General features: G+C 38.4%; 1 protein-coding gene across 1 annotated transcript in view; it reads left to right on the top strand.

Moving 5' to 3' along the window:
* The window catches only part of cpne5b (copine Vb), a 109692-nt gene that overhangs the window by 15900 nt on the left and 68127 nt on the right, over positions 1-25665 (top strand). Inside the window, exons 2-6 of the mRNA XM_034134881.1 lie at positions 10556-10596; positions 10923-10969; positions 20553-20656; positions 22294-22333; positions 24845-24921. Coding sequence (XP_033990772.1) covers positions 10556-10596; positions 10923-10969; positions 20553-20656; positions 22294-22333; positions 24845-24921 — 309 coding nt within the window. The remainder of the gene's footprint in view (positions 1-10555; positions 10597-10922; positions 10970-20552; positions 20657-22293; positions 22334-24844; positions 24922-25665) is intronic.

The following is a 25665-nucleotide window of genomic DNA, read 5'->3' as shown; positions in this document are numbered from 1 at the left end:
GAAAGGGTTATATAACCTTGGGATCTGTTCAACATAAAACATCTTTAAAGAATAATGGAGTATAGAAGTTTGTGGCTATCTCTTGCATAATTTCCTTTGAATCCTTTGTGTGTACCAGAAACGTAAATAGTCAAAATAAATAGTGTCAAAAACAGGATAGGATTTCAGACATAATATTGTGATTACTGGTGGAGGTTCATGTGTTTTTATGGTTATGTGTAAATACATTGACATATCATTATGTTTCAAGTTGAATAAGCTAAACTTATCAGCAAACACATGCTCTTTTACACATCCAGCAGTTAAATAGCTACATCATCATGCATATGTTGTTTCACAAGTCCAGTATCCTCTCTCCTTCTTTTGGTATCCACAAACTCCAGAGGGAAATCTATCTTCTTCCATATCTCCGCTATGCTACGTGTATGCCGGTAAAATAGCTTTCTTTTTCTTGTGCAACACCTGTCTCCATTACATTAAATGTTAAGTTCTGTAAGTGATAAATACCTAGTTCTGTGTCCTCTTCCTCTTCAGAAAATAAGGACACAGCAACCCCCAGTCTTGAGTTGTGCTGCATTGAGTGCAAGCAATAGGTCAAGCTGAGTGCCGTATGAATACAGTATAGATTCATTCTACACCCACCAGTTGACTTTTCTGCACCAGGAAAACACACCCTCAATGGGAACCTTTCACCTTCATTGTATGCATGCACAATGTCAGGACCTCGACACAAACTGATGAACCCAAATGCACGACCCAGAGACAAAATCTTGAATATAAAAACATTTATATTTATTTTACAGTTCAGGTAATCCCTCTTAACAGAGTGGGTGGTGGAAATAACAAAAAGCGCTCACAAGGAGGAAAAAAAACTAACGTACCAAAAAGAGGACTTCATAAAAGCTTAAGCCAACAAAATAAACAAAAGAACAAAACCTGGCATGAGAGAAAGCAATCCTTTCTGAGCTGAGGCTTGGCACGACCAATCGGGGAAACAAACAAGACGAACTGACACAGGACAGGGGAGAGACAGGACTATTTAAACATGAGGTGAGTGGGAACAGGTGGAAACAATCAGGGGCGGGGCAGACACTGATGATGGCGGGAAAACCACACAAGGGGAGGAAGAAACAGGGCCTGAAATGAAAGACAAGAGGTAAATACAAAATAGAACAGGAAATGACAGACAAAATACATAAACATAACTAACACATTTGACGAGACACAACACACAATCTGTCCTTGGATATACATTTCCAGAGAATACTGTGTTGGAAACATTATCTAAGTGCAGTGCAAGGATATCTCGGATATAAGCTTCCGTAAGACACGCATTCAGACCTGGTTTAAACTCTACACCAGCCATAGCAGTTAAACTAACCATGCATAACAGAAGCAATACAGTGTAAATGAATGCATCTGGACTGCGATCGATTCAACATCAAAGCACTGCCAGGACTATAGTTTGGACTCACGTCGTATGAGAGACCTATTTATGAATTGCTGCTCATTTCCTTGTATAAAGATGTACTAGTAAACATCATTTTAAAAGAGCTTTTCCCAATTATTCTGAACTTAAAATCATGCATCCGGACTCATTTTACAAGTGAGCAGTGTCAGTGAGGAGTCCTCAGTGAAGCTTTTTCTTATTAGCCTGTGGCAGCCTGTTTATGCTGACTTGTGCTCTATTCCAAGTCAAGAATCTCCTCAGCTCAATTGCCATGTCTTGAAACGCCTCTTCAAAAACCACTGATCCCTAGTTATTTATCGCTCCTTTTCTCAGCCCACAGCTAGGAGAGCTGAGGAGGGGCCCTCCCTCCCGCAGGTTAGAGGAAAAGGGCCGTCTAATTACTGTGGTTTGTGTCAGATCTCTGTAAATAAAGTCTGTCTAACAGGAACTTGTTTCTTCTCCCGGTGCAAGAGGAACTCCCTTGTACTCAGTCTATTTCTGATATAATCTCCGAGGACTTAATTTTTCTCCCTCACTCGTTCCAAGTCCCTCTCACACATTCTCTGACACACATTCCTCCTTTTCTTTTCTTGTTCTTTCATTTGATTTTCTTTTACACTCCTGCTCTCTTGATTTCAAAATTCCCTTGTGCACAGAGACATACATACGCACACCCTGCCCCCGCTGCCTCCACATTTCTCAAATCTTTTCATAACCTCATTTACATAAGGGAAGTTGTGTTTCAGGAAGTTAGTTTGAAACCCCCTCGGTATTTCCATTCCCTTTGAAATGGATTATGTAAGACCTAATGCAAGTTTGTTGACAAGTATGTATGTCATATAAAATGTATCGTTTTTTTTGAAGCCCTATGTGAGAGTTTAATCGTATTCATATTTAAGGCTAAATCGGTTTTCATCATCGTGGTGACACGTCGGAGCGATCTTTTCGGATTGATCAAACATTTTCTGATCTATGTGTCTTTAAAGCTTTGTAGTAAGGATCAGGGGATTTCACTATTATTAAAAGAGGACTGTATATTTACAGTAATTACCAGTCTGCAACCCTGAAGACATAAACTCTTTAAAACCAAGTCTGGTGTGGCTTCATATTGTTGTAGATGGGAACCTCATTAGATGAAGTTTTGGGTTAACTTCATAATTCAGGGCGGGACTATTGTTGACTTGGGGCTGGTGTGTGGGAAGGCATATGCTGGGGGATTCACTCGACTCAGGGTAATAAAATAATCGCTTTGATGAGCTTTTGTTTCAGGAGACCTAGATTTGAATAGGTTGAGCCGGGTGCTGGCGTTTGAAGCTTCGGATAATGCAGCCTTTTGCCGTGCTTCTGTCCCACTTCCTGGTTGAATATCACACATCTCTGAGTTTATGCAAGGCTGTACTGTACATAGATGGTTGTAGAGCTATAAATAATTCAGTTGTGTTTCATCATTCACTCCCAACACCTTGGATGCCATTATATTGGCTTGTTAATTTTTTGTATCTCATATAAAAGCCAACATTAAAATAATGGCCAAGTAGGAATTATACGCCAGGGATGTTGCCTGCACAAGAAAACATTGAGGGGGTTGAAAGCAAGGCAAGGCACGTTTATTTATAGACAGTAGCACCTTTCAACGAAACGCAACTCAAAGTGCTTTATAAACAGGAAAAATATTAAAAGCATTAAGAAATAGTGAAGCAGAAACACATTATAATATGGCATTTAAAAACACTCATTAAAAAGCAAAGAGAATTAAAGTAAAACATAAAACATGCTAATATATAAAATAAAAAAATGAATAGTTCACATACAGTAAAAGCAGCGACAGAAAGAAAAGTCTTCAGCCTGGATTTAAAAGTAGTCAGAGTTGCAGCGGACCTGCAGGTTTCTGGGAGTGTGTTCCAGATATTTGGAGCATAATAACTGAACGCTGCTTCTCCATGTTTAGTTCTGACTCTGGGACAGAAAGCAGACCCGTCCCTGAAGACCTGAGAGATCTGGATGGTTCATAATGAAGCAGGAGAGCAGAAATGTATTTTGGCCCTAAACCATTCAATGATTTATAAACCAGCAGCAGTATTTTGAAATCAATTATTTGACAGACAGGAAGCCAGTGTAAAGACCTCAGATCTGGAGTGATGTGATCCACTTTCTTTGTGTTTAGTGAAGCTTCAGGCATCATCTTTCTGAATTATCTGCTTTCTAATAGATGTTTTAGTAAGACACCATTACAGTAGTCGACGTTACCTATACTAACAGCTGTATATTAATTATAATGTTAATTTCCACTGCACTGATTGCATCGGTACATCAAGTCCTCTATTAAATTTGAACACATGTGTGATACTAATAGAGAATACAAATGTATGTGTCTTTATATTTTCATTGCCATGCACTTGCAATTAAGTGGCATTAAAATTGGTTTAGTCTGAGGTCATTAAGGTGTACACATCAGAAAGTAGAAGCTTTTAATAATTTAATGCCACACAATGCTTTTAATTATGCATCTGCAGCAGAAAATGTCCTCTTCATAGTAAATAAGTAAATATTCCGTTGAACATTTCACTTATGTGAACGTTTTGTAATTACAATGAGATGTAATTATAAAGTGTTTTTTGATTGGCTCTCATTTTGATATTTGTTTTTAAGAACATCAAACACTCTGTGATGTAGACATTATAATGACATTATTTTTCATGTATGAAATATGTAAGGGATAATGTGCAGCGAGGAAAAGAACACCCGACAGGCAGATCAGGAGACCGACACGTAGCCTGCCTGTCGGGTGTTCTTTGGGCAGATGTGAGCGTCCTTAACAACGGTCAATAAGTCCTTGACAGCGGTCTGTCTGTTCTGGATTAACAACGTGTCACATGTTTTGAATTGACCAATCAGAATCGAGTATTCAACTAAACCATGTAATAAAACATAATACCATATGTCAATGATTCAATAAAATGCACCAAATGAACACAGAAAACGGTGGACAAAACTTAAACTACACAATATAAGACAATATTTACCAATAGGATGGGATCAGGGGTCTGAATAACTGAATTTAAGGCACATCTATTACCTCCAGGCACATATCATTGTTACATAAGCGGCTCATCTATCATGCTCCACAAGAATATCATGTCAAGGTTATTGGGTTCAAAGTATGGATCAACCTTCCTTACCAATGATCTTCCTGAATAAATGACCCCTCCCAGAGGACTAAACCATTGTAGGTATTCAACACCTCAACAATTGATAACCAAAGGGCAACATTGTTTACAGAGTGTCAGACCCTCTTAGCTTTCCAGAAATACTCCATATATCTGGCTTACCCTGGCCATCTTCACGCACCGACTATACAATATATCTTGTTATTATGAGATCAAAAAGATATTGGCCCTGAAATAAAGTTACTGTGGACCTGAAATGTTTTCGTAGGATAACAAGAGGGTCTGAACCACTAGAATACATTGACGTTGCCTTAGCTGCAGCATGAGAGCAACGTTGTTTCCAAAACCTCTTTTATCACATCAATACTACACAGTTTCAATCATGAGTGAAAACATTTGATTCAATAATGAATATTTTAAAGATGATAAAACACATTTTCTCATACATTCACACCATCAGCAGTTTTGGGGGTGTTGAACCCTCTCCGGCACATAATTGCCAACTTGAATCAAAACCGGATCACATCTAAAAAATAAATGCCTCTACTGAGCGAATGGTGGAAAATAAAGAGTAGTGTTACAGGGAATAAAGCAATGTGAGGCTACGTTTAACAAAACAGATATTGGTGACAACAATAAAGAAATAATACAAAGCCAGCCAATCAACAGGAGGTGGAAATGACAAAGCAGAGAGGAGGCAGTGGTGGATGACATATGGCCTGATTCATTTTGGACCATTGTGCAGGGAAAACATGAAATAAATTAGGAAAGAGAGGTTGAAAGGGAGGGAATGAATGCTACAATAACTGTTTGGATGTTTGCATGATTGGATGATGATGTTTATGCATGCACAAATACAGCACTCACACAGTTCCAGACAAATGCAAATGTTAAGTGCCCACAGTGATTAATGCTGTTCTACTAACCAGTGCAACGTGCTGTAAATCAGTGTCAAGACTTCCATAACAATACACTTGAAGCTTGAGTTTCTGATGTTAAAGGTGGGGTAGGTAAGTTTGAGAAACCGGCTCGAGATACACTTTTTGTTATATTCCATGGAATGATCTTAACATCCCGATAGCAATGAATATCTTAAGTGCTTTGACAAAAAATACATACAAAAATGTCATCTGTGGAAGCCGTAGTACTGTAAAAAGCACAACCAATCGTTTTAGCCGGCCCGGCTAAAATAACTGGTGCACAGACTTATCTCGTGCCCTCATTGGTCATGTGCGCGTTTGTGTGTGTTGGAGGAGGGGCTCTGTAAGGAAGTGGCAGATCTTTTCCGGCTGTGTATTTTCAAATTCTAGCGCACTCGAGCTGGTTTCTCCAAAATGACCTACCCCACCTTTAAGTACAACAAATATTTCACTGATAATATTCTTCTTTTACTAAGAGAATAGTCCTAGTACAATAGTATTATAGTATAATAAAATGATTGAAACTATGTCACTATATTTGAAATATAAGAGATGATACATTTTCCCTCTAAGTCCTGCATCAAAATATGAATACAATAATTAGTAACGCTAGAACTAATGGCTTTCTGTGACCATATACTTGTACGTATGTATAATGTCATAACTACAGTAGGTCTCTGTCAAATTATGTAAGGAAAACCTCAAATTATACCAAGCAGGACTCAAGTCTCTAATTTTAGCATCTTATCAGGAGCCGCTCCAAGTAATATCTTTAATTAACTTAAAGTTTTTCAGTTGATATAACATGATTATTCTATAGACACAAGAAAATGTAACACTTGGTGTCAACGTCCACTGCCTTTGTCTTCTTCTGATTTGTGATGACAAGCAATAAGAAACTAATCCGATGCACTCAGAGCTCACAGTACGTAAAGTAAAAATAGAATAGATAAAAGGTCAGGTATAGACTCCCACACTGTCTTTATAATTAGGAGGAATGTATCATTTTGGTAAGCAAGAAAAACAGCAACCTATCTTCCACTCTACACTGTTTTAAGATGAAGTATCTAATTTGCTTCATCATACATCTGCTAAGAATATAGTTGAATTGATTTGGAGGATTTAATAAAGAATTTGGATCAAATGTAATTAGTTCTTAGTGGGTAATTGTGACGCCCGCATCAGCACTCATTCACTGTCTCATAGTTTAAGTAATCATGGTACGCCACGACAGTCTACAATACTTGTAATGATTATTGGTGTATTTAATTGAGGTTTCACACTTAAACTATAACAATAGAGCAGAAATAAAAAGGGATTGCTGCACCACGATGTTTGAGGGATGTGCAAGCGTGATAAACAAAACCTATTTCTTCCGACTGGATTTGTAGCTGAGAATTGTTTTTGACAGGGATGAAAATACTTTTGAAATTAGCTATCTTCTTTCAGTATCGCAAAATCAGTTTTTCATCTTAATTTAGATCAAATTGTAATACAAGGCTCTTTTGCCCAGAACCTTGAACTGTGTTCCTTTAAATTGAAATCACAGAATATCAGTCAGTACTCACTTTGTAACTTTAAATGAGAGATGAAACATGAGATATCAGGATTAAATGTTTTCTTCTTTCCCCAGTTATTGCAAAAATAAAACTCGCTCAAGAGCTTCAAAAGCGAGGGAGGAAGAAATAAATGGAAGCAGAGGAAAGATCAAAATACGCTGAGGTTGATGAAAGAACACAGCTGAAGATTTATTACAGAAAGATTGCAAAGGAAAATGAAATGAGAAAGAAACAGCAACAAGAATCAAAAGATGCCAGCGGGCTTTGGCATCTGAAGTGAGGGCTCTCATGTCACTGTAGTGACTGAGCGAGCGAGAGGAACACAGAGAAGGTAATCGTGGAGGGTACACAGTAGCCTCTGGCAGGCATAATGAAAAGGTCAAGGAAACTTGACAGAGGTATAACACAGACACTCGAAACACAGCAGAGGTTGATAGATTAAGTTAGGAAGACTTTGTAGAGAATAAAGCTCAGGAAGAGACCAAGAAAGAGAGGGGTGGTACATTTACAGTATTCGTATAAAGTCATTGGGTGAACAATTGAATATTGGGTACCAGGTTGGGATTACATGCACTCCTGTAATACATGCAATTAATTTGCTCGTGCTTTGGTATGAACATACTTCATTTTTACATTACAGTACATTACATGTCACTTGTTAGATGCTTTTATCCAAAGCGACTTACATACTCAATACTGTGGGCAATCCCCACAGGAGCAATTTGGGGTGAAGTGTCTTGCCCAGGGACACAACGACATACCAAGGCTCTATCCACTGCGCCACACGCCTCCGTATTAATAGCATTGTCAGTTAGAATAGATAAGACTTAAAATGGATTGATTTGCTAGCTAAATAAATATTTGTTTATTTTAAGTGTTACACTTGTCATTCATAAATACAACCGTGCCTTTTCATATGTATTTCATTCCACATACTGTATTGATGAAGGCTCCGACTGAAATGTACAACATCTTTTAAACCTTTATTGTGTTCAGGCACTTTAAGTCTGTCTATCAACCTTGAATCCAAAGAACACCTTCAAGTGACAAATCTGGTATTTACTTGGACTTACATAATTTAAAAGTCAAGACATCTAACAATCTCGATGTCAGGAGTACATAGTGAATACATGTGAAGAGTTTTCTAAGATAAAAGACTTCTCTACTGTAAACCTCTGAGCCCACAAGTCTCTGATGTCTCTATGGCAGGTAAGGAAAAGCGATATAATGAAGGCTTTCTTTGTTTCGACATAAAATATCAGAAGATCTAAAGGCAATAAGAAAATATATAAGTTAAAGAAGACATATCATGCTTATTTCAGGTTCAAACGTATATTTTGGGTTTCTAGAAGAACAGGTTTACATGCTTTGATGTTCAAAAAATATATTATTTTCTTATTCTGTATGTATGAGTGCACCTGTGTTGACCCTCTGTCTGAAACTCCCTACTGTCTCTTTGAGCCCCCCTCCGAAAAAGCCCAGTCTGATTGACTTGTGAGAAAAACATAGCATCTCTAGGTAGCCCACAGTCATTTAATTCAGAATACAGATTCATGTGCACATTTTCAAACACAACTTCAGTAAATCATATGTTAAATAGTTTGATATAAAAAGCACCCATCAAAATACTTTATAGATGATTTTCATCTAACCATATGACCTTATCATATACTATAAAAAGACATGTGGATAACACGGTTAAGCCAGTCTTTTTGTCTCGTCCATTCACCCTTTTTTCATATTGTGCATAAAAGCATTTAGAGAAAGTAACTTGGGAAAAAAGCACTTCACAGATAAGGTGACGGAGAATGGATGCTGCAGTGTGACGGATGGGCGGAGAAGCACACAGTTTGAAAGAGACTCTCGAAAATGACCTTTTTGCTCTTTCTCCTCGCATTGCACAAGCCTATAATTTTCTGTCTCCAACCTTTGCTGTGAATCAATGCAGCCGGCAATAATCCAGCTTCGGGTTCAGAGGATTCATATTATTTTGACATTAACATGATGAGTTGTGGTCACACACTGAATGCTTTCACAGAATAATGATGTGTGGTGTGAGTTTGGAGAGCTGAGAAAGAAATACGATTTCAATTTAAAAGCAGAAATGTTAGTAATCAGGCAGCTATTGTACGTGTTACCAAACCCAACAATTATCTGTGCTGTGCTAGCCAGATGATTTTGCAGTCAGTGAATCTATAAATAAGTAAGTATGTTTTTGCCCATTGCAAACCCAATTGTACATGCAACACAGGCACTTTATGACTGTGGTTTAAAGTTTGAGTGCTCTCTAATATCGTAGACATACGAACTTGATCTATGCTCTTATCTCTGTCAAACTACATTAAAGTGGCACAAGAGACTTACAGTACAGATTAAACCAAATGGGTATATTGATTTAAACTTGCTCTGAAAGTTTTCCATAACTTAAGGATACATATCATAGTACTGTAGTTAAGTTTGGCTTTTTACTTTACAGCATAATATGGTTTGTGAACCTAAACGCAGGGTAGTTCTGACTATCCCGTTACACACACACTTTGCTGGATTAACAATCCTAACCAAACAGACAGTTAAGATATTTTAAAGAGGCCCTATTATATCATTTTTGGGGTTTCTCTTTCCTGTAGTGTGGTATGTTTGTGTGCATGTAAATGGTGTGCAATTGCGGAAATCCCTGAGTTCCCTCCAGAGGAAGTTTTTCTCCCACACACAGGACATCGAAGCGGTTGACCAATCACAACAGAGCCAGCCAGCTAACCAATCAGAGCAGACTGGACTCTTGTTTCAGACAGAGGGTGTAAATAGGTGCTGCAGCACAGGCAGTATTTCTATAGATGAACAAACAGCTTTTTACTTTTAATCTAAAGGATTTGTGATATCCTACCCAACAACACACCACCAAACTTCGAACTCAGCATGAGTCTAATAAGCCAGAATGATTGAACACACCCATCTGTGCACTATCTTTAAAATAGAGGTACTATTACGAGTGTGAACATTCCTTAAAGTACTATACTACCTTGTTGTTCTAGGGTGACTTATTATTATATACTTGAGAAGCCAAAATAAACTCGTAACGTGAACAAATGATCCGAGGCTGAAGAAAGAACCTCACTTTCAAAGATTTATGTGGTGGGCCATCATTTGTCTCCCTCTTGGGTTTAATTTTAAATTGGGTTACACTGAGACATACTACTGTGTTTTTGTCTATTACCTTGAGCTATTTGCAAGGTTTTATAGGTAGCCTTGTGGAGGCTTAAAATCTCTGAAAGGGAAACGGCCGATGGTACTAAGTGCACTATGACTATGACAAAATGCACATGGGTAAAGTGCAATTCCACAATAAAGTGGTCCTTAGTTGATCACCTCAGACCTCCTTTACAGCAACATGTCAGCACAAACAAGATGTACTTTGTCAACCAGTAACTACTGTTTCTGTTTCTGTCCTCCATTTTTCAGAAGTCTGCTGGATAAAGACACATTCTCCAAGTCGGATCCATGTAAGTACAATATACACTCTGTTTGAATGTCTGTGCTCTTCTGTCCAGGTACTTTCATCTGTAAAAGTACAGCCTTCTGTCCTTCTCCAATTTTGTTTTTCCCTTTTTCTCACTCTGTTATTTTTGGGATATATTGCCCTGTGATTTGGGAAATCTTTGTTGTGTTGTTTGTTCACTGTAGTGGAGCTAAAACCCTCACATAGATTTCCAATTTGGAATCTGACTGCATTTCTCTGATTGTCCCTCTCCCCTTTTCTTTCTCTTTGCCCCTCCTTTTATTCACAATATTGCATTTCTTTCTGCCTCTCTCTGGTTCCTTTTTACAGTATGCGTGCTCTATACGCAAGGTGTTGAAACCAAACAGTGGAGAGAGGTGAGTGTACACAACCAAACACACACGCATGCGCAAACACACACTAATAGAATGAAATTGCTTATGTCCAATTAAGTTCCCGCTGTGCTCACTGTGTGTTTATTATGATTGTGTGTCGTGTAAAGACATTTCAATTCTTTAGTTTTTTCCTTTGACTGAGAGCATGGAGCAGTCGGGCTTAACACTTCATTAAAAGGTGTTCAGCCATCAGTTGTCCAAAGATACCAGGGAAATATTCTCTAATTGGAGGCTTCAGCCAACAAAGAAGCCTCACAGTGTAATGATCAATATGTTGACGCTGTGAGATCCAAACACATGCTGGGATGGCTTTACCCAAACATTAACACTTTGCTCTTTTCCCTCTCTATTTCTTAATATTACCTTCATTTACTCACTATTCACTAAATTGTTAAACATTTGTTTTGTCCACAAATCTCGATAAAGACCAAACCTACAATTCATTGATACGTACAGTAGAGTCACATTTTTGTCTTGAGTCTATTAATTCTCATCCAAATAAAGTCCCTGCAGATCCCAGAGATGTAATTCTTGGTCATATCTCACAGGTTTTCTATATTTAATATTTATAATTTTTCATGATTTTGTCAATCCATTTGTTCATTATGATTAGGGGGTTGAAAACTGTAAAGTTTATTTTGCTTTGCGTATTGTTTTCCATAAACCACAGTGGCCAGCTGTTTAAGTAAATAACATAGCCTTTTAAAATATGTATCTATATATTTTAAGGATTTCTGTTGGGAGGTCTGAAAGCATTGTGAGACGGTATGATTCTTTTAGTCCTTTTCCACTTGTACGATGAGAAAGTTAAGGTGTGACATTTCTGATAAATGAGAGTGGCGACACTACATAGATAGACTACGTAGATTTAGTGTCACAAAGTGTGAAATGCTGCCACTGAGCAGCGATTGTTCTGGTCAGAAAGTACTTGCTGGTTTTTGTTAACTGGGATAACAATTTCACACGTAGAGAATGAAAAAGATCATGATAAATATCCAGAGAGGGATTTTTTGCTTTGTTTGTGTTATTTGGTTTTGCTTGCGCCTATGACCCTTCATGCATCAATAAATAATGGCAATTCTGAACAATTGTTTTTTTTTCAAACTGCTGTTTTTTTTCTGTGTATCCCTGCAAATGTCTCTTGTGAGTGTGTTAAAGTCAAAATATAATTCTGTGCATGCTTATGCATTCCCGTAACAGAGAGGTTGTATTGGATGTCGGCCCTCATATTTGACATCTGTATTCACCCAATGCAAATTGTCAATGCATCTTCTGTAATTGTTAGAGCTATTATTTATACAGCCCTGGTCTGCTGTGGATGTTTAATGGATCATCGTGCACTGGGATTCATATGTATTTATACAGTCAGATGACCCTCATCTCCTGCTTGTGTGTTTACCAGTCGAAGCAGATGGCTGTGTGGGTTTTGCTGAAATATAGCTGAGGGACTGAGAAGGATGATGTTGTGAATGTGTGAAAATGTGTTAGCATATGTGTATATATATACATGGGCGTACACATATGTAAAGATCTTTACATCAGTAAACTCTCGTTCGCACTTCTTACGAAATAGACTTTGTTTTTTGGCAGACAACTACCAAGTATAAGACAATATGTTAATCCAATCAACAAGAAATAATTCATATAATGAGAATTTCACTTTAGTGTACTTTCTCATTATATATTTTTCTTGATGTTTGAAGCACTGATTTCATCCTGGAGATAAACTATGACAGCCATAATGATGGTGCTGTGTGTTGTGGCTCCAGGTTATGAGAACACTCCCAAAACTCAGACTGAACAATCAAAGCCCAACAGGTGACTCATCCGTGACTGCTTAATAACATTTTCTGACAGGACCCTCCAGCGTACCCTTCAGGCTTGGGTCACATTTGATAATGATTTACACCTCGATCAGTTTTTGTTGTGTGTCGTGTAAATGCACTATTTGCTCCAACCCGGTATCACGGCAAGACGTGAACATGTGACGATCTACCATGCTGGGAGACGTGAATATGTCACGGTTTCGTCCCTTCAAACGTGACAGTTACACGGTATTGTTAACATGGCCCAACCAGTGGAGAAATACCCGGAAGTGCCAAGCAAATGGTCTACCGCGCCTATTGGTCGGTTTTTATTGTCAAAATGAGATGTTTTTAATTTATTTTTTAATCGTCACACTCGATTTCGCCGATTTTCTTGTTGCCCTAGCTGGTCGACACCTCTTTTAGCAGAAACAAAGGCTACATTAATGTATTAAATCGATGTTAATCCGACTGGTGTGGATATGGAATTAACGGACGTGACGTTGTGCGATTGCGTTGCCAGGCAACGCAATTTACAAACTCTTCAACTACAACCCTAATTATATTTTAAAACATTTTAGAAGGCCTCACGAAATACTTTAATGTAAATTAAAATGTAAATGTGAAGGGATGTGTGTAATGTATGTGGTGATTGACATTATTCACCCACGGATCTATGGGTTGGGGGTATTGTTCCGCACGGACATTTTAGTTAACCGGACTTACTGTTGATGTGAAATCCGAAAGAAAATGTAAAAAGAATAATAATACTTTATTCCGAGTTTGCTTGCTTTTCTCTTTGGAGGTCATCACATAACGGCATTGTAATACACGGTTCGGCTGCATTAAATATTACATATCTGCCGTAGTTCTGTATGTATAGAGCCCTGATGAGAAGACTTCTGGACAAACAGGAAGCACTGCCGCCAAAACTGAAAACGTTAGCCTATCTACCAATTGGATCAAATATAAAAGTCAGCCGAATTAGTATTGATACTGCAAGGAGACGTATTGTGTGAAAAGAAATGTAAGATGTTGTTTAATTGCTGATATATTTATGATCCACGTCACGTTTTTAGTTTTGGCGGCAGTGCTTCCTGTTTGTCCAGAAGTCTTCTCATCAGGGCTCTATACATACAGAACTACGGCAAATATGTAATATTTAATGCAGCCGAACCGTGTATTACAATGCCGTTATGTGATGACCTCCAAAGAGAAAAGCAAGCAAACTCGGAATAAAGTATTATTTTATTTTTAATTGTTTTTTCGGATTTCACATCAACAGTAAGTCCGGTTAACTAAAATGTCCGTGCGGAACAATACCCCCAACCCATAGAGCCGTGGGTGAATAATGTCAATCACCACATTACACCATAGACTGTATATATAAAGCATTACACACACCCCTTCACATTTACATTTTAATTTACATTAAAGTATTTCGTGAGGCCTTCTAAAATGTTTTTAAATATAATTAGGGTTGTAGTTGAAGAGTTTGTAAATTGCGTTGCCTGGCAACGCAATCGCACAACGTCACGTCCGTTAATTCCACATCCACACCAGTCTATGATCCACACACATGGATTAACATCGATTTAATACATTAATGTAGCCTTTGTTTCTGCTAAAAGAGGTGTCGACCAGCTAGGGCAACAAGAAAATCGGCGAAATCGAGTGTGACGATTAAAAAATAAATTAAAAACATCTCATTTTGACAATAAAAACCGACCAATAGGCGCGGTAGACCATTTGCTTGGCACTTCCGGGTATTTCTCCACTGGTTGGGCCATGTTAACAATACCGTGTAACTGTCACGTTTGAAGGGACAAAACCGTGACATATTCACGTCTCCCAGCATGGTAGATCGTCACATGTTCACGTCTTGCCGTGATACCGGGTTGATTTGCTCTCTGTGAGGTCTTTACTTGATATTTTCTGCAGTATGAAGGTCACAGGACCAAATCATCTGTGGTTTTCAACATTTTGGTTGCACATGATCATCTGTGCTGTAAGGTTAGAAAAGATTCTTCTTGGGGAATTTTATTCTATATATAGAAAGAAAAAGTTTCCTTGTCAAGGGGCTTAACTGTGTAAAGTGAAAGCTGTTAAAGGGGTAAAACAAGCTCTATTTGACATTTAATTTATCAGTTTTTGTGTATAATACTTCATATATTGACGAATTTCTTATGTATAAGAAGATTACCCACAATTATTATTCTGTCATTTTATTATTCCCACAAACTCAGTGAAATGCTAAGCGCACGCTAAGAAAAACAGACCTGGATGAACACACAAACCTGTCTACAAACAAGTTATAAACATTACTGTCCTTCTACACTACTGGCTGTCAAATATGGATAAATGGCAAAAAAATAAGCTCACTTAGTTTTCCTATCCTGAATATACTGTATATGTCTCTAAAGCTTTGGCATTCAGAAGAATTAATTAAACCAAAAGCGAAATAGGGCGGAAAACCTTTGGGTCTGAATAGTAAAGCCAATGCAGAAATGACTTAAAGTGGACCTATCATGCTATATTTGAATAATATATTGTAGGGCCATACCTATATAAAACATGTCTGTGAAGTTTTTTTTTTCAAAATACCAAACAGATCATGCATTTTAGCCATGCCTCATTTCGCTCTATTTGCTCTTTTCCATCCCTGTTTTTGCAAGGGCTGATTCTGTGGCAAATGAGCTGCAGCTGACCACGTCCCCCTGCAAAGGAGGGGGGCGAGGCATGAACGTCATGTTACCATGCTGTTACCATGCTGTTACCATGCCACGGCAACCTCTCATTCCCCCGATAGGTGGAGAGTACAGTATAGGCGGAGCTCCCTGTTTCTGACGTCAGAACAATTTCAAATCTGGATCAGTCTGTATCAGATCCGTTGCAGCCCCGTTTTTAGAGATTTGGGTATGGAGGAAAATAGAGAGGGTTGTGTTTTCTGACACTTGGTGAGTTCCCTGACACACCGGGGACACATATTCATGTATAAAAGACGTACAAAAGTGCATTTTGCATGATAGGTCCCCTTTAAATAATGGGTTCTCTAATGGCCAGAAGGAGGTGACTGGTTACAAAAATAATACAAAATGTGTCTATGAGAAAATGACCCTACTTGTCACTTGATTATTTTATTATTATCATCATTAATTATTTAGCTGACACTTTTATCACAATCGACTTACATACACTCAATCTCGTAGACATTCCTATGGGAGCAACTTGGACATGTTATCAGGTGGGAAAGGAAAACTCTAAAAGACATTTTGAAAAGTCATGTTTTTAATGATCGTCTGAAGAGACAGAGCAAGAGGAGGTTGAAGGTGGGAACAGTAGCTTCATTAAGATGTGGCACAGCTGACCTTTTCATCTTTTCGCACTGTCTAATGTTTCTCTGACGTCACATGCTGTGCTGTTGGTGTTCTCTGTCTCTACAAGGCAATACATTGATTTAACTGGAGTCCAGATTGTTGATGGCATTTGCATATTTCTTATACGAGGTAATTGTGTATCATGATATTACAAACATTAGACAATTCTATTGGAAGATAATACACTTATCATATTGAATTATCGTCCAGCTCTGGTCCACTCTAATCCACACTATCGTCATGGATCTCTCTGTCAGAACAAAGGACTAAGCTCATTATATCAGCACACATATTACAGTCTGCTTAACATGCTTCAAGGGAAGGAAAATCCGTGTTGGCCAAAGAGCTACAGGACATTCATTCAGAACAAATCCCCAGGGGTGTTTCGTGTGTGTCCTAGGGGAAAAGATAATAAAATCTTTGTCAAGTTTGGCACAAAAACCCACAAAAATAATGAAGAACTAGACATGACCTGTTGGCGCCTTTATTTTACACCATTCACCAACAGTGTGTGTGTAGGTGATTTTCTTCTGTCTTTATCTGTGTTTTGGGACATTCACATTTCAATATAAGACGCTGCTGGTGTCCCCAGTAGTTGTTGCTAGCCTGAAGAGTTCAATTTGCCATATGTGGACTGTACATGTGTTAGCTGCTCTGCGTGCGTGTGTGCGTGTGCGTGTGCGTGTGTGTGTGTGTGTGTGTGTGTTGAGGGTGCGGGTCAGGGACTTCATACCAGATTCTCATTAGACAGCTCCAGCAGCACAGCAGTATCTAATGAACTCCGCAGCACGGTATTGTCTCTTCCACTCAGCAGGGAAAATCACATTATGGAGCTCATCTTCGCTTTCACCCGCCTCTTTACTAACATGCGCTCACAGCCTCATCAACACCTCCGGGTCTCTTAGAAAGAATGGGTGGCTCACAGATTGAACATCAGTGTCCTTTTCTCTACTTTTCTCCCTCGCTCTGTTAAATTTAGATGTTCAGTCAGTGAGTTCACACAGAGAAAAATAGAACCTTAAAAGTTCAGAGAGGAGTTCAACACTGTAACAATACAGAAGTGTGTTGTTTTAGAGCACTTTGGTGACTTAATTGCCCACACTCTATTGTATTTGTTGCTTTTGCTGTATTGATTGACTTGACTTGGTTACCACACACATCCGCCCATAATGTGCAGTACCTGCTGTCCACATTATGGAACAACATCGACTCTTACTTGCAAATTACTTCCTTGACATTGATTTAAATGGAAGTTTGGCAGCTTTCCAATAAAACAGGCCATGTTTGGCAGGAACACAGTTGTTGTTTTAGTGCAGTCGTATGATATCCATCTTTATTGCACACTGCAAGCTAGAGACACAGAATGGCTAAACTCTGAGTCCAATTAGTGCCTGAATTGAATTACCACTTCATCAGTTTTAACAAAATGAATGAAGGAATAACATGAAGATTAATTTGATAAAGATAATTATGATAAACAACTCATTCAAATCTCACCAAGTCTTGATGACTGGAATCAAGAGTTGTTTGTTACTTTTCTTGAAATAAAAATAAAACAAAATGTCATGTGCACTCAACACATGCTGTGCAGTAGGGAAATTATATTTTACGAGTAGGGATGTCCCGATCCGATCACGTGATCGGGGATCGGAGCCGATCACGTGATTTTCACGTGATCGGGGATCGGGAGAAAAAAATCGGGGATCGGAATTTTTTTTTTTCTTTTTTATAAAATATTTTTATACATTTTATTTAATGTTACAAAACAAAAATGACCATGTTCACGTCTTAAAGTCATCCTGAGGCCTTAGTTTTGGGTTAAAATTACACAACATCATGTATGTGTTGCTTCTTTTGGGCTTGTTTTCATAGACCTGGTTGCTTATTTCTCTCAAATCTGGCAACAGTGGGCGCAGTGTCTAATAGTAGCAGTAAGCTAACAAGAGGCTATGTTCAGCTGGTGACTCGGGAGTCGGGACAGAGAAAATGTCAGGAGTTTGGAAGTATTATAAAATTGAAAGCGAAGGCAGTGTAACAGCCAGATGCAATGTTTGCAAGGCGGAGGTTCCGCGTGGTGGAAAGAACAGAGCTACGTTCAACATGACCAATCTAATACAAACACCACCAACAACAACACGACGAGTACACAGCGGCCACTCAGGTAACGGCACTGAAACAACCGACACTTTCAGAGACTTTTAAAAGGAAAGAGAAACTGCCCCAGAACAGTGAAAAGGCCAACAAAATAACAGCCAAGATAGCTGAATTCATCGCGTTGGATGACCAGCCGTTATCTGTTACCTTTTTTTTCCTCTTAATGCATTGCATAAAGATCGGATCGGGAAAAATCGGTATCGGCAGATTGTCAAAATCAAATGATCGGAATCGGATCGGGAGCAAAAAAAGGTGATCGGGACATCCCTATTTACGAGTAATCAAAGATGGAATATCAGCTGTCCCCCCTGAATGAAATCGTGATATGTCATATCTCACAGTCCAATTCACAAAAGGTATAACTGCAAAAGCCCCTATATTGCCTTGCACCACAAACACAATGGCGAAAGAAAAAGACAACATTTCCGGACTGCTTAACCATTAATAGGTAGAGACATTCTTCATAAATTCATTTTAGGAATTTAAGCTTAACAAAACAATTCCCATTTAGAATTGAACACCCCCTTTAGACTGTGTCCTTCAGTTAATACAAACGCTCTGAAGACACTAATCATTTGCAATGAGGACATTTGTATAGGAAGGAGCCAATTTTGCAACAAAAACGTGCATATTATTAATAGTTTGTAGTGCATTTAACCATTTGAGTGTGCTTTTAGAGCTTAATGCTTTTTTTTCATCTTATAAGTGCAGGTTTCGCATCTGCAAAAGCTGCACCATACTTTGGTGGATTTGATACTTGGTGGTCGCCCTGTATCAAATTCAAGGCATCATTATTTTGGTTAATATTTTGCTCAGTGGGTTCATATTCCTAGATGATTATCACACTGAGTACCTTGGGCTACTTAAAGTGGACCTATCATGCTATATTTGAATAATATAGTATAGGACCATACCTACTGTATATAAGGCATATTTATACTTTATTTTTTTCAAAATACCAAACAGATCATGCATTTTAGCCATGCCTCATTTTGCTCAATTTGACATTTTTTAGCTCTGTTTTTGCAAGGGCAGATTCAGTGAGAACAGCACCATCTACAGGCCTGACATATGTACTACAGCGTCTCCAGCGCTTTCGAACGGCAATGGCCGTGGCTGTCTCCTCCTGATTGGTGGAGTTGGCCCAATAGCCGTAGCGCCACTGTCCTGACGTCAGGACAGTGTTCATATCTGGATCAGTTTTTATCAGATCCGTTGCAGCCCCTTTTTTAGAGATTTGGGTATGGAGGAAAATAGAGAGGGTTGTGTTTACTGACACTTGGTCCTGGAACACCGGGGACACATATTCATGTATAAAAGACGTACAAAAGTGCATTTTGCATGATAGGTCCCCTTTAATGCTCTCTGTTAGCACTACAGTTTTTAAAATAAGCCATTCAAAGTCTTAGAATTAGTCAAGGAAGAATTGAGGAACCATATCAATGCCTTACTAATGTTGACTTCCTCCTTGTGTTCACCAACTGCTACCATCTTAAATCTTCAAATTTGGAGTACTTGATTAAAAAGTGTTATTCCAGGAAGCTTCCAAAGAATAATGTATGTATTGTTTCTTATATTGGAAACTCTTCATTGGCTTTCTGTTCAGTATATGCATTTGGCATTGCTGTATCTTTGCAGGCCATTTCTCTGGCATCATTTCCTGCACTTGGCACTTCAGGAGTGAACATCCCACTAATGAGGATGCCTTAATCTCTTCATTTCTCCCCCTCTCCCTTCCCACTCTTTTCCCACTCCCACTCTCCTCCCTCTTTATCTGTAGGAACCCTCCACTTCACTTCTACCTTTTTTTCCACATAAATCTTCTTTGTTTTTTCATCCCTCTCTTTTCTCTCAAAGTAGATTCTCTCCGTCTCTTTCTACACCTTTTCATCTCCTCTTGCTTTATCTCGGTCTCTCTGTGGGGTTGATGAGTGAGTTATCATGCTGTAATTAATGTGGCAGAGGAGCGAGGATCAAGGAAACACATCCCTGTCTTCCTCTGCAAAGCAGCGGCGTGTGAAAGTGCCTCCATTAATCAGGCCTCTGTGTATGCATGCATGATAAGTGAGAGTCTGACATAGAGAAATCACAAGCGGGAAACAAATAAAGTGGAAGGCGACAAAAAGCACTAAATGTATTTGTTTATTAAATTGGGTTTTGTTGTTTTGCTTTTCCTTTCATCATTTTTCTCCACCCACCTCTACTGTATCTGTCTTTCTATTTTCACAGTTTGGAAGAACAGAAGTGATAGACAACACCTTAAACCCAGACTTTGTTCGAAAGTACATCTTGGACTACTTTTTTGAGGAGAAGCAAAACCTTCGCTTCGACTTGTGAGTGATTTCCTTTGAAGTCGTATCAGCATTGTATCTCCTCTCCTGCCCTTTTTCTTCTTTCACTGTGATATATTTTTCTCTCCCTCTGATCCGTGCTTATTGAGAACCATGCGTCTAATTAAATGAAGAAGAAATGTTGTATCGCTGTATGGCTTGTCCAATTATATTGTTTAAGATAAGCATCAAAACCATCCAAGTTGGTCAAAGGCCATGCTAGCGTAAAAAACGTTCCTCAAACTCCTAAATAATGTTCTTTCATCAACATCGCATTGTATCTTACAGTCAAGAAATCTCCACACCTTTAGCTGGACACAGTTGTGACTTTAGCTAAAATCAGCATGTTTTGGCCTGAAATGAGAAGCATGCTTTTGTTTAAAATAATGACAAAAATGTAATGTAAAAAAATGTACCAAAGTTATTTGTAACCTGCGTGCTGTGCGAGATATAAAAGCTTGACAGGCTTGACAATAACAATGAGGTGCGATGTTTTTTTTAAAACCAGTAAATGTACATCCTGACAGATGTGTTCTGACATATATGCAACTTTCATATTCATTAGAGCCAATTGAAAGTTTGGAACTAGCAGTTTCTCTGTCTCTCATGAATTACCTAGTGCAATTACATCTCTTTCTAGAGTATTCATTCATCTTTCATATGTAGCGTGATGGTGGCCAGCATGAAGGGTTAACTGCCATCTCTTTACAGACTGAATGAACAGAAACGCTGCCTCAGCACTTGCTGTGGTTAAGCTTTTTCTAGGGATACAAATGTTCTCCATTTGAAATCAAATAAACCATTTTTCTCATAGCTCCTTCAACAGAATGACCCATCGCACAACCCTGCCTTTATATTTCTACAGCTATGGCACACAACGATATAAAAGTAGATGCAATTGGGCCACTCTACTGTCTTTTGATCGTTTATTCCAATTATAGTGAGAATAACTCATAAACATTGTATTATGTGGAGCTTGAATAATCTCCCGGCAAACAGGATGTATCCTTTCATCGGATGTTTAATCTTGGTACATCACATGTGCTCCGTTTCCTTCACTTTCATAGCTTTGTATTCACATGCAAATACGATCAGGTCCACCACTCATCATTATGGAAGAGAAAAAAGGGTCTTGTTGAACCCTTTGCGCAATTACTCTGCCCTACATATAGTAACATCTAAAAAGATACTAAAATCCCATCTTCTTTTTATCTTGGCTCATTCTCAATGTAAGTGTGTGATGTCTAATGTGATCACCCATCTTTTTTTTATCTCTCATGAATCCTCCTACCACTTTACATACACTGCTTTTCAATTTAGCTAATTACATTTTTCTCTCATTTGCTTTTATCCTGTTATCCATCTTTCCTCATGTTCGTTTTTTTGAAATCATACCCATCCCTTCACTAGAGGTTGCAGACACATGATGTCCTTAAAGCTAAAACTAAACACACAAACAAAACATCTGAACAACCAAAATACAATAAGTGTGGTCGAAGTATTATTTATGCTGCCAGTGTACATATCAGCATGGGGTTGTTTTAAATCAAAATGCCCCTACAGTACTTACATAGCGAAAAGTCTGCCTTACAGTTCTATGAGATAATAGTTTTTGATGCTTTGATTTTTTTCCCCTTCAGGTATGATGTCGACTCTAAAAGCCCAGACCTGTCCAAACATGTGAGTACCAACAATACAGTATTTTTGCTTTGAACCAGAGATAAATGGAGGCCAGGCTTGAGTCAAATTGAAATAAATGGCTCTAAAAATTAATCAAATAAATGTTGGTTAATGGTAATATGGTGTTTAATGGGATTTAAGATTGGCCAAACTCTTTTTATCTGTGGTGTAACGGTAGCAGTGTTTTTTCTATTGGGTGTTGCCTGCTGCATGGTATCTTCTTGATGGATTAAAACAAACCCTTATGTTTGCCTGATCATAGAAGTATCCAAATACAAAGATTTAGTTTTCTCTTTAATCAATGTATTAAGCAGGGGTTACCCATGCTTTAGTTTTGGTTAAATATGCTAATTATACTACGTTACATATATGAAAGAGTCTTATGTGGTCTTGTATTTGTATTTGTTATGTAAGTGTGAGTGCAGAGATAGGCATTGTGTAATTACTTGTTATAGAATCATGTAGAAATAGTTTGAATTATGCAATGCTTTTAAACGTTAGTTTCCAATTTCAGCACAGTATTACATTATTTCTGAAAAAGATAAGTTATTCTTATCCATGTGGCTGGAAACTATAGTGACAGAAAGCATTGACAAAAGTTCAAAATAATCAGTTTTGATGATTATTTGACGTATTTGGATGACCAGGGTTTGCATTTTTTCATCACTAGCTATCATTTTGCCTGTGTGCTAATGGATTTAGTCCTGGCACAGCATGTTGTGTTTACGCTCACACTTCGCCATCTTGAGCAGGGCTAGGAGTGCTTCAGTAGGTATTTGGTATAGTGTTGTTGTCCTGTATATGATGTGCCCTGTTGTTATTGTTGTTGTTATTGTCATTGCTGTTGTTGCTGCTGCTGCCCAACCAATCTGGAAGCCTGCAGAACTCAACGTAGGTCCCAGCGTCTCTCTCACTTCTGACACTGCATGGCTGCTGTCTCACATTAAAGATCTTTCATCAGGAGGAAGGATGGCGTCACTAATCAGAACCAAAAAAAGAAAGCCAAGCCCCCCATCTGTGCAGCTCTTAACCATCAGGGCCGTCTCAAAGGACTCCACAGCCGCCACGATATGAAAACAATACTCTGTCATTACCTCTATTAGCAGCTTCTGTAGCATGTTTTTGTAACATGATGAAGATGGATGAGATTTTCCGGGCGCTTTCTTGTAACAGTGAGCGGATCAGGGGGCAGAACAGACCTCACTGAAACACACTATAGCCCGATGTTGAATTATTTAGTGTGCATCTGTCTGTAAATGCCAAGGTTAAGGAGACTTTGGTTTGTCCCACATCCGTGCTGTGATTAGTTTAAAAAGGACAAAGCGAACACACAGTATGTCTTTGGGAGTTTGATATATTAATACTGGATGTTACTGAGATTGTTTCTGGTTTAACACATGATTATGATTTAAATGATGTCACTGTGCCCTACAGTGCTCTATAAATCATTGTCATTGTTCACGGTGCTATGAATCCCTCCATCGTCTCCCATTTATCCATTGTCCTTCACAATCCATTAAACCAGAGGTTTCCAACAGGTGGATTGCTGTCTACAAGTGTGGCCATTTTGAATGGGTGGAAATTCTACCCTGAAATTAACCTCTGTAATGGTGCTTACCAAGTACCATCTCCCACATCCTATTGACTATAGGCACTAATATCTTAACAAATAGCCTTTTGAGGTCGGCCTTGTGTCGTAGTGTTTATACCCTTTAAACAGTGCTTCCCCTCTCAGAGAATAGAGTAGTTTTGGTTATATATGGTGTTATACTCTAAATATGGTTTTAGTGAGAGGAATCCGTCTGAATTAGAAGAAACTGCAATCACAAAACTCCATTTAAAAAAAAAAAATGTTATGCCCTGATGGCCCTCTCTCTCTCTCTGGAGTTCTCATTCTCTCATTAAGCTCTAAGCCCCAGTTGTAATTAAACTATTTTCTAATTGTTAGCCCTGTGTCCACACAGCATATCATTCTTCTGGATTTGAATTCAAACTACAGGTGGGATGGATACAAATAAACTGAATTGGTTAAAAATACATCCAATGAAGTTTCTGGCTAGATCAGTTGGGAACCAATGCATCCAACCATCCTTACCATTGATTCCATTTCAACAAACTTTTCATTTCACATGTCTTTGTACAGAAAGAGAGGATTATTCATATTAAGGTTGACGGTGAGCCATCAAAGGTTGCAGTTTGTAATGCAAGCTATATTTATAAAATGGGTTCCCGACGTGACACCACTGCACTTAATGACATATGTGTTGTTTTGTATTTAACCAAAAAGGTTGTACAAAGAAAAACCTCGCTTATCGTAGTTTTGTGGTGATTCATTAGCTAGATGTCTAGCCTTTTCTAAAGGAGAATGAATGAGGAAGCTTCTTTGGCAGGATCAAATTCTAGCAGATTTTCATTTGCATGAGTTTCAGTGGTAGTAAGTGGTATTTTTAACCTGACTTTATTTCTTATCTTTCCACTTCCTTGCTTCTTTCTGTCCTTCCTTCCTCTCAGGACTTTTTGGGTCAGACGTTCTGTACTCTCGGGGAGATTGTTGGATCACCAGCCAGTCGACTGGAGAAATCAATGGGGTGAGTAAGAGCTTTCGGAACATTTCTCAATGACTAAATACCCCTGGCTCCAATTTGATTGAGTAACACCATACTGTGCTGAGTGGGGAGTTAAGACAGAAGAAAACAGCTTTGGACACAATGATTGTTCTGAGGTATAAGGTTAATAAACTTAACTTGATTTGTACTGAGACCGACCAGTACAAACTGCAAGGACTGATACAGCATTGTGAACAAGTCATAACGCAGCAATAGGACCACAGAGAGAGCATTAAGAGGAGGAAGAATGGGAAACACATTGTTGGTTTAGCAAGACATTGATCAGACAGAGAAGGAGAGGAAGTGAAGGGGAAACAACACATCCAAAGATGTTTTCCTCAGATAATTATTGTCATTAAAGAAAAGGGCAAATTGCAGAACAAAATTACACAAATTACAGCTCACCCCTTCAGCTTGTGCGCTCACACATGCTGAGAAAAATATCGTGTTATGTGTCCTTTAATCTGTCTTTATACATCTATCATCCATCATCATCATTATCAGTGTGATGGACTATTGTGTTATCCAGGTGAAGTCATTTAAATTCAGTCGCATTCAGTGAGATGTTGTGGTTCTCCTCGCTGAATAAGGCAATGTGAAGAACACAAGTGGGAAAAAATGAACACTGCATGAGCTATTGTCATTAACTAAACAAACCAATATTGGTCAACATGTGTCACTTAAACGAAATAAATAATATTTAAGATTACTAAAAAAAACGTTATT

Source organism: Trematomus bernacchii, unplaced genomic scaffold, assembly GCF_902827165.1.
Source record: "Trematomus bernacchii unplaced genomic scaffold, fTreBer1.1, whole genome shotgun sequence".
NCBI lineage: Eukaryota > Metazoa > Chordata > Actinopteri > Perciformes > Nototheniidae > Trematomus > Trematomus bernacchii.
The sequence above is the reverse complement of the archived record's forward strand: the minus strand, read 5'-3'. Positions and strand labels throughout refer to the sequence as shown.